General features: G+C 45.1%; 1 protein-coding gene across 1 annotated transcript in view; it reads left to right on the top strand.

Moving 5' to 3' along the window:
* Dleu7 (deleted in lymphocytic leukemia 7) overlaps nucleotides 1-6,575 on the top strand; it is a 10,333-nt gene extending 3,758 nt beyond the window's left edge. The window contains exon 2 of the mRNA XM_005371067.3: nucleotides 5,688-6,575. Within this exon, the coding sequence (XP_005371124.1) occupies nucleotides 5,688-5,894 (207 nt within the window). The 3' untranslated portion in view covers nucleotides 5,895-6,575. The remainder of the gene's footprint in view (nucleotides 1-5,687) is intronic.
* The last annotated feature ends 3,248 nt before the right edge of the window (nucleotides 6,576-9,823 follow it).

The following is a 9,823-nucleotide window of genomic DNA, read 5'->3' as shown; positions in this document are numbered from 1 at the left end:
CTTCACACCCCTTTCTTTCTGCAGTGGTGTCCTTGAAGGTGGTATTGGGGTCCGGTTCCCAGAGGGACTGAAGACGCTGGGTGTGGTGGGACTTCTGAAGGGGGCTTGCTTCGGGATGCCTTTGAGAGGGGTTGTCGTGTCCATCTTGCGGAGCAGCCCCCGGCCCTTGGCGTGGAACGGCACCCCGGCACTTCTCTTCAGCTGCTGGGCTGTCTCAGTGGATTTCTGTAGCAGCTCTGCCCGCAGAGTGGCATTCTTGGGCTTCTGCTTCAACTGGAAATGTTTCACTGGTGGGGTGAGAGGCCCGGCAAGGGTGGTCAGGGCATTCTTGTTCAGGTACTGGAACTCCAGTGGTAGCATGGCAGACGCCTCACACTCACCCACTTTTTCTCTAAGTTCTCCTAGGATGTCTTGAACATTGGGGTTCTGCTCCTCAAGGTCTAGATTCAGTGAGCCCGTGTCAGGAAAGGATTTCAGAATGTCAGCAACCATAAAAGAGAAGTTTATTTTGGCTTAGTCTTTACCTCTTTTGCTCTTTAAGGACACTGGGGAGTGAACCCAGGACCCCATACGTGCCGGGCAGTAAGTAACTCACCCACTGAATTATTTCCCCAGTGAGAGATTTATTTTTGGCTTACAGTTGCAAAGAGATGTTGGTCCATCTTCTGGGGGAAAGCATGGTGGAACTGCTTCTTGGTGGTCGGACATCATGGGGACTTGTAAGCAAGAAGCAGGATGTGTAGGTGAGGGTTAGGGATGGTCTTTAGTCTTCAAAAGCCTACCTCCACCACAAAGGCCCTACCCTCCAAAAGCTGTACAGTCCTAACTCAAGTTGAGCCATTCACGGTAGAGTAAGCTAAACAGGAGCCGGGGGTGTTGTTCATCTTCAAGCCCGTAGCAGTGTTTTGTGGAATATTAGTTTAAGATGTGTTATATTTGTTTATGCTGTGGAATATTTGTTTTGATGATGCAAAATGTGTTGCATTCCTATATGTTGCTTTTGTTTAGCTCTGTAAAGCTGGGTTACTTTGCCTGTCTAAAACACCTACCTGACTGGTCAATTTTTTTTTCGATTGATTATGCATGCAGATGTCATTCACACACAGCACAGAGACACTCATACACAGTTACAGTCACACACAGCACACAGACACATTACAACACAACAGACTTATCTGGGACTCGGGCTCTGCGGGCGGCGCTCCAATCCTCTCAGCCAGCTCTCCAACCGTTACCTGATTGGCCAATTAAAGAACTGAATGGGATGACCAATAGTTAGGCTGGAGAGAGAAATAGGCAGGGCTGGCCCGCAGAGAGAATAAATAAATAGGAGAAATCTAGGGAAGAGAGAGAGAGGAGGAGGAATGAGAAAAGGAGGAGAGGAGGATGCCAGGAGCCAGCCACCCAGCCACCCAGCCACCCAGCCACCCAGCCACCCAGCCACCCAGCCAGCCATGGACTATGAAGGAAAGAAAGATATATAGAATAAAGAAAGTTAAAAAGCTCAAAGGCAAGAGGTAGTGAAAGAGAAACAGGATAATTTAAGTTAGAAAACTTGACTAGAAACAAGCCAAGCTAAGATCAGGCATTTGTAAATAAGAATAAGTCTCAACTACAGTGTGATGTCAGATACTCAGGACACAGACAGGCCAGCAGCTAGAGAAGCTGAATGAAGGATACGTGCTGCCTAAGGTAATCTATGAAGGCTACTTGGGGGGAGCAACTTCTCTCTCTCTCTCTCTCTCTCTCTCTCTCTCTCTCTCTCTCTCTCTCTCTCTCAATGACTGTGCGCTCTCCACATTGGGAGATGCTGAGGGGGGGGCTGTGTGATTTAAACCACAAGCATCAATGCGGCTGGCAGCAGTGAGGTTCAGTTTGGAAGAAGGACAAAAGTGATTCTGGACACTTGGGACCGAGAAGGGAAACGGACTGCTTTGGCAGCCTAGAATACTAGAGAGATCAGTCACTGGTGGCTGGGTTTCCGTGTGAGTCAGGTTAGGGCTGATGTTCTCAGGAACAAGAACCCTAATGCCACCGGCACTGAGATTGTGGTGTTTTGTTCGGTACAGTGGCCACTCATACTCGGTAATCCTTTAGGCATTTCTAAAGGTGACGTAAGGTCCTAAGCACATTCTACCATTTTCCGGGTGTCTTTATCTAGATCTTCCTCATCCTCTGGGAAAACTGAGGCCAATGAACCCAAATATCTTCCTTTCCCTCTGAACTATTACATGTGTGTGTGGTGTATGTTGTGTGTGTGGTGTGTCTGTGTGTGTTGTGGGCCATGCCCATGTCAAAATACACACTCACCCAGGGCTTCCTCCTCTCACTACGGAGCTTCTCAGTTTTCATTGGATGTTTGGACAGATGCTCGCGTGCCCGTTCTCCTCGCTGCTTTGTTGGTTCTTCAGAGACAGGGAAACATGTCTCTGTGACTTTCTCCAGTGTTGTCATGTCACATAGCTTGACGCACATTTAAAATAAATTTGCTGCTTTATTAGCTGAGTTAAACAGGGTTAGATTTAGTTAGGACATGGGAGGGGAGTCTCTACCGTGGTGCCTTCAGTTTGGACCGCTGTAGCCGTCAACGCATTTCATAGGCAGAGTCTGAATTACAAAGCACTTTAGATGCTCCCCAAACTGTTTTCGGTGGCTCGGTGTCTGGTTTTGACTCTGGCAAAGTGCTCAAAGCGCTGCAGGATATTGCATCATTTCTGGGAGCGCCTGAGACTTCCTGTGTAACAGTCACAGGAGACTACGGTTTGTCATCGAATGGAAGACACCGAGAGTGAGATCATGGCCAGTATTGATCTTGTGTGTTTCTACTGAAAACCACAAAGCATTTAATGAGCCTTGACCTTGTGTCTTGGGATTCCAGTCTTCCCCAGCAGGAGCAGCGCTAAGCTGATTGAAGACAGTGATTGGTGTATGCAGAGTTGGCACTTAGTCCTAGAAAGGAAGAAATCACCTGTTGTATTCCACCATCTTCAACCCCCAGCCAGAGTAGAAGTCACATGGGAAGCCAACTCCTAATCATTTGTCTTCATTGATTGTTACTGTATTTTGGAAAGGACTATAAGGAAAGACTATACTAAGATAATAAAAGCGACATTGCAAAGCTCACCATAAGTCTGCAGTTTACTCAGGCCCTTGGAAACCAACTATAGACTTTTATAATTTCCCCCAAAGATGCCCTTTTTGAGTCTTTACATAAGTAAATGTGCGGTCAGTTTCAGCTTTCAGGCCCATGGGTTTATCTTCTATTTTTTTCTTTTCATTTATTCTTGGTTTTTTTGTGCAACAGTTCTGGCTTTCCTGGAACTCCCTCTGTAGACTAGGCTGGCCGCGAATTTACAGAGTGCTGGGATTAAAGGCGTGTGCCACCACCACCCAGCTGGGTTTATTTTCAAGTCATTTTAATCTTTTTTTAAATATTTATTTATTATGTATACAATTTTCTGTCTGTATATATATCTGCAGGCCAGAACAGGGCACCAGACCTTATTACAGATGGTTGTGAGCCACCGTTTGTTTGCCTGGAATTGAACTCAGCACCTTTGGAAGAGCAGGCAATGCTCTTAACCACTGAGCCATCTCTCCAGCCCAAGGCATTTTAATCATGGTTGGGGTGAACAGGGACACATCAGCACAGGTCTCAGCCATTCCCATAGCATGTCTTCTTTGATCCTTCCACTTTGTACTTAGATTGGATTCCTTCTGTAGAGCAACTGGACAGTTTCCCTTGAGGAAAATTTAGGGGAAACAGCCCATGGTGACTTTCTTATTCTAAGCAATATGATTCTGCAGTGTGGGTTGCCTCATCAACTGTAGGAAGATGATCCTGGAAGACCCTGGCACCTTCTGGGCAGAGACAAGAAACACATGGAGGTAGAAAGGCAAAAATACTTAGCAGATAATTAAGACAAGTGCTGTGTTTGTGCATACTGGCATCCAGGGACAACAGTACACTCTCCTGCCTCAGCTCCAGGCTCTCACATTGGCCCTCTGCACTGCAGTAAATTCTACTTGTTTTGTTTCTTAGGAAATGCTGAAAAATAAGCAGAAACCCACATCCTTCTTTCTTAAGTGCTCTCTTTGGAAGAAAGTAGTTTCCTCTTCTATACAGCATTAGGAAGAAACGTTGGCCCCTCATTCTCTTAGTGACTAAGCAGAGTTACCATGACTAAGGAAACTTATAAAAGAAAGAATTTATTGAGGACTTACATTTAGGGGTGAGTCCATGACCACCACAGTAGGGAGCATGGCAGCAGGCAGGCATGGTGCTGGAGCAGTAACTGAGAGCTTACACGTTGAGGCAATGATGAGGCAGAGAGAAGAAGACCTAACTGGAAATGGTGTGGCCTTTTGAAACCTCAAAGCCCACCCACAGTGACACACTTCCAACAAAGCCACACCTCCTCATCCTTCCCAAACAGTTCCACCAACTAGGGACCAGGTTTTCCATTATATGATCTTAGGGGCCATTCTCATTCAAGTCACCCACTCCCTAACCTTGCCATTAACTCTCAGCCCTTTTTTCCATTGGTAGGGGGTGGCACTTTATGCTTTCTCCACCAAGCTGTTGGGTTTAATTCTTCGCTTAGGAATGTTTTGTCATTTTTTTCTTTTGCATATAGGCATGTAAGTCTTCATATCATTCTCCTTTCCACAATTTTGATAGTGTTACTGTGCCTGATCTACATAGAGTGTTTTCAAAGTTCTTTTTTTGGGGGGGGGGTCTAAACCTATGAATTATTTAGAAGTGCTGTTTAAAGTCACGTGTGTTTGAGAAGATAAACTGCCCCAAAGATTTCTCTGGGCTTGAACAGTGATTTTGGTATGACACAGACTTCCAGATGTGTTACGATATGCTCCATGATGACATGCTGGCATCTGATTCCACAAAACATTCCCTCTGTGTTTCAGACAGCGTCTGTTTGATTTTTTACATTGATTCAAACCAGTCTTTTCCAATCTGTATAGTTTATGCTGCGTGACTTATTTTGTTGCATGATCTACCAGTTTGGACTCTTAGGTTTTTTTGAGATAGGGGTCTCTTTGTGAAGCCCAGACTGGCCATTTCTAGAGGCCATGTCCATTGCATTGTAAACCCTACAGTAGAATCTTGAGCACGGTAAACACCAAACAGTAAGAAGACAGGCTATTTGTGTATTTGTCACAGCTCTTTTAGGAACAATAGCAGAAATTGGGCTTCAGCTAGCTACAGTAAAAATGGCTGTTCATTAACTCAGCTAGTTGAGCGATCCTGGAGTTCCCTGTTCGAGTGTACCTGGGTCCATATAGTCAAGAAAGGTCATTAGAGTCAGTCACTTTTAATCTCTTTCATCTAGAACCTTTTGGCTTTGGAGACATCTTCCTTAGTACTTTGTCCTAAAGGTTATAAATGTTCCCAAGTAATCCCAATCAAAGAGAGTTTCTCTCTTCTGGTCCAGTAGCAGTGGGACCAGTGACATTCATTGGTCACCTGTACCTGACCAGGCTACTTGACTGGGTGTTGTCCCTCTGCCCATCGCTGCTCAGTTCATTTGACTGGGCACGGTGCAATCTCATGGATCGGGAGGTGGGGATGGGTCAGTTTTGGTCAAACCACCCTCTTATAACTAAGAGAGGGTAGTTCTCTGAGAAATCATCGATCTAATGTCCCGCCTGTGTGCTGTTCATTTCAGGATAGTGTTGAGTTCCGAAACATCTGCAGTCACCTGGCTCTACAGATTGAAGGACAACAGTTCGACAGAGACTTGAATGCCGCGCACCAGTGTCTGAAGACCATAGTGAAGAAGTTGATCCAGTCACTTGCTAATCTCCCGTCGGATGCCCATGTGGTTGCCTGTGCTTCCTTGAGACAGATCTTACAGAATCTCCCAGATGTGTGAGTGTGAGAGACAGCCAGTCTACAGCTGGCTGTGCTGAGAGACCCGGATCCTTCGCCTTCCTAAACGACTAGCCGTGATGGGTGTTTATGCTCCCAAAAGGACTTGATATTTCATGTCTAAGCTGGCCACGCGCATGCCTGTAGCCTTCAGCATGACAGCATGCGAGTGCACATATTTTTAAAGTTGTAGTGCATATTTTTAAAGTATGTTGACTTACTGCTGGTTTTCTGACTGAAATACATTTCTCTCTGTGGAGCTAATCGGATTGTATATATATGTATATATTTATAACCATAGTAAGCATTGGGTTTGACTGAATGATATTTGAGTCTATATTTGTATTATTGTGGGTGATTAGGCTCAGTGCAGATGTGTATAGTAGAAGGACCATGGCGCTCGTCACATTATGGGAATGAATGGGACATTTAGTAACTGACTTTCTGTTTGCTGGGCACTTCATGATAGGAAGTAACAGTTCTCTTTAGCTGTAGAACAACAGGTATCAGCATTGTGGGTCCAGCCCTGACATTTGTCATTCTTCACTGTGCAGGAAGTGCTGCTTCTAAACCTTGCACCACTGTGTGCTGATCTGTACATTTGAAATGATAAACTATGGGCCACCAAGCTTATATGACATGTAAATATAAGTACATATGATTAAAGTCTCAATGTGGAACCATCCAACTTCTCTTACTGCTTTTAAAAATCCCAGAGGAGACAGGAAAGCACTGCAGGAGGAAGGGGGGAGTGGGCGCTCTAGCACTTCCCCTTGCGTGATCCGCCATTGGAGTCTGGAGAGAGAAGGTGGTTTCATGGTTATTTCTTGGTGACAATCATCTACGCATGCTTCCTATTGTTCAATGATGGCTATCCTTGGAGCTAAGAAGGATCTTGCTGGGTCTATTGTTGAAACAGCCCCAGGTTACGAGTGGGGAAGATCACAGTGGATACGAATGGCTTGCTTTGGAAAGAATTAATGACCGAGTCAGTGTGGTGAGGTGTGTCTGTCTAAAGTGAGTGTTAGTGATAAGCAAAGCCTGTTTTATTGAAAATATTGTTTTCATACAACAGATTCCTGTCACTGTTTCCCCTCCTCTGTCTCCTCCCAAATAAAACATAAAACCCTAAACCATGTTATACAAGCAAAAGACCAATAAGATTAAAAAAAAAAAGCCCAAACAAAACATCTGAGGCAAAGAGTCTCTAAAAATACCACTGAGTTTGTTTCGTGTGTCCATTTACTGTTAGACATGGAAGCTGCCATTATATGTGTTTGTATCAGTGAGGCTCCGTGGGAGAAAGGCAATTTTTCCTTTGTTAGAGATTGTCAACTGAAGAAAGCTTCTTAGAAATGTGATCTTCTGTCCACTCCCCTCTCTCAGTGTTGGGACCCATCTGACTTGGAGCTGTGTAGAAACTCTGCATACTGCCACAGCCTGTGCACGTTCTTATGTGGTCAGTCCTGTTGTGTCTGGAAGACTCTGTTTCCTGGGAGTCATTTGTTCCCTTGAGTTCTTAAAATCTTTCCCCTCCTCTTCCAGATATTTCCCCAAACCCTGAGTGGAGAGGTTTGATGAAGACATGCCACTTAGGACCAAGTGTTCTGAAGTCTCTTACTCTCTGCACATTTTCTAGTTGTGTGTCTCTGTATTAGTCTCCGTCTCCTATAGAAGGAGGTGTCTCTGATGGTGGCTGAACTAGACACTGATCTATGGTTACAGCAGAATGTTGCTAGGAGTCATGTTATTGCTATGTTCCTTCAGCAGGAACAGTAGTATTCGGTTTGTTTTAGATTCCTGGCCTATCACTCACACAGTAACAAGTAGGGATTCCTCTCATGGAAAGGGACTTACATCTACTCAGATACCAGTTGGTTGCTGTCCCATCTTTTGTGCCACTACTGCGCCGACACACCACATAGTTAGGTCACCGTTGTGGACTGCAGGATGTGCAGCCGGGTTGGACACTAGTCAGTAGGGGTGAAGGCTCTAGGTAGGCACTGGTTCCACTTCTCCATGTTCAGTGAGATATGGAAGTGTTGTCTTCATCAACAGGGCCTTTTTGTGAAGAGCAGCCAGTAGCCTTGACAACAGCTTGAGTTGTTTGGGAGTCGACAGGAACCCTTTGGCCAACAACTCAATTAGATGTAACCCACTCCTGGCACCTATCACTTGGTGGCAAGAAATGTCTAGTTAGGGCTTCCCCCTATACCCCTATTATTTGGTGACTCCATTTAGATTTCTTTCATACATGTATTGATTTTAAGAAGCTTCTACTCTAGTAGGTTTCCATATGCTTCCCCCTCAAATGGCCTCTAGTATTAGCTGTCTTTCCCTGTATGGCCTTCTTTATTTCCTTCTTCCCTTCCCTGTTCTGTTTAATCCCCTCATTCCCGCCTCCTCCATCTCACCATGCTCTGGTTTGAAAGAAAATGGCCCCCATAGGCTCATAGGGAGTGGCACTATTAGGAGGTGTGGTCTTGTTTGAGTAGGTGTGGCTTTGTTGGAGGAAGTGCACACTAAGGGATGGGCTTTGAGGTGTCAAAAGCTCAAGCCAATTCACTTTCTGCTGCCTGAAGATCTGGTTGTAGAGCTTTCAGTTCTATCTCCAGTGCCATGTCTGCCTGCATGCCGCCATGCTTCCTGCCATGATGATAATGGACTAACGCTCTGAACTGTAAGCCAGCCCCAGCTAAATGTTTTTCTTTGTAAGAGTTGCCATGGTCATGGTGTCTCCTCACAGCAATAAAACCCTAAGACACTCCATAACTATATATTCTATTTCCTCTTCCTTGGGAGATCCTTTCCTCCTCACTAGTCCCTTACTGTGTAACCAACCTCTGAGGTTATAGGGTTTATAGCATGCCTATTGAAGGCTTAAAAGTTAACATCCACATATAAGTGAATACATGTCATATTTTTCTTTTGGGGTATGGGTTAACTCAGTCAGGATGACGTTTTTCTAGCTCTATTAATCTACCTGTGAATTCCATGGTTTTTTAAACAGCTGGCTAATATTCCATTGTGCAAACATACCACATTTTCATTGTCCATTAATTGTTGATAGACATCTAGGCTGTTTCCAATGTCTGACTATTAAGAATAGAGTAGCAATGAACGTAGGTGAGAAAGTGTCTCTGTAGTAAGGTGTAGAATCCTTTGGGTATATGCCCAGGGTATGCTCTGACTAGTTTTATGTCACCTTGATACCAACTGTTGTCATCTGAGAGGAGGAAACCTCAGTTGAGAAAATGCTTCCATAAGGTTGGGCTTGTAGACGAGCCTGTAGGACATTTTCTTAATTAGTGATTGATGGGTGTCCTAGTTAGGGTTACTATCGCTGTGATGAAACACTCTAACCAAAGCAACTTGGGTAGGAAAGGGTTTATTTGTCTTATACTTCCACATCACTATACATTATCCAGGGAAATCAGGTCAGGAATTCAGGCAGCACAGGGTCTTGGAGGTAGGAGCTGATGCAGAGGCCATTGAGGAGTGCTGGTTATTGCTTGCTCCTCACAGCTTGCTCAGGCTATAGAACCCAGGACCACTCGCCCAGGTGGAAGTGTTCTCTAAGCAACTTGAGAGGAAAGCTGGACAAACCCTTTCCTCCCTGAGCTGCTTTGGCCAAGATGTTTCACCACAGCAGTAGAAACCCTGACAAAACTTGGTACCAGGGCCGGGCGGTGGTGGCACATGCCTTTAATCCCAGCACTCGGGAGGCAGAGACAGGCGGATCTCTGTGAGTTCGAGGCCAGACTTGTCTACAAGAGCTAGTTCCAGGACAGGAACCAAAAAGCTACAGAGAAACCCTGTCTCGAAAATCAAAAAGAAAAAAAAAAACTTGGTACCAGGATTGTGGGGTATTGCTGTGATAGACCTGGCCATGCTGCTATGAGGAGGCTGTGGAAAGACTGGAATATTTGGGGT

Source organism: Microtus ochrogaster, unplaced genomic scaffold, assembly GCF_000317375.1.
Source record: "Microtus ochrogaster isolate Prairie Vole_2 unplaced genomic scaffold, MicOch1.0 UNK97, whole genome shotgun sequence".
NCBI classification, from domain to species: domain Eukaryota; kingdom Metazoa; phylum Chordata; class Mammalia; order Rodentia; family Cricetidae; genus Microtus; species Microtus ochrogaster.
The sequence above is the reverse complement of the archived record's forward strand: the minus strand, read 5'-3'. Positions and strand labels throughout refer to the sequence as shown.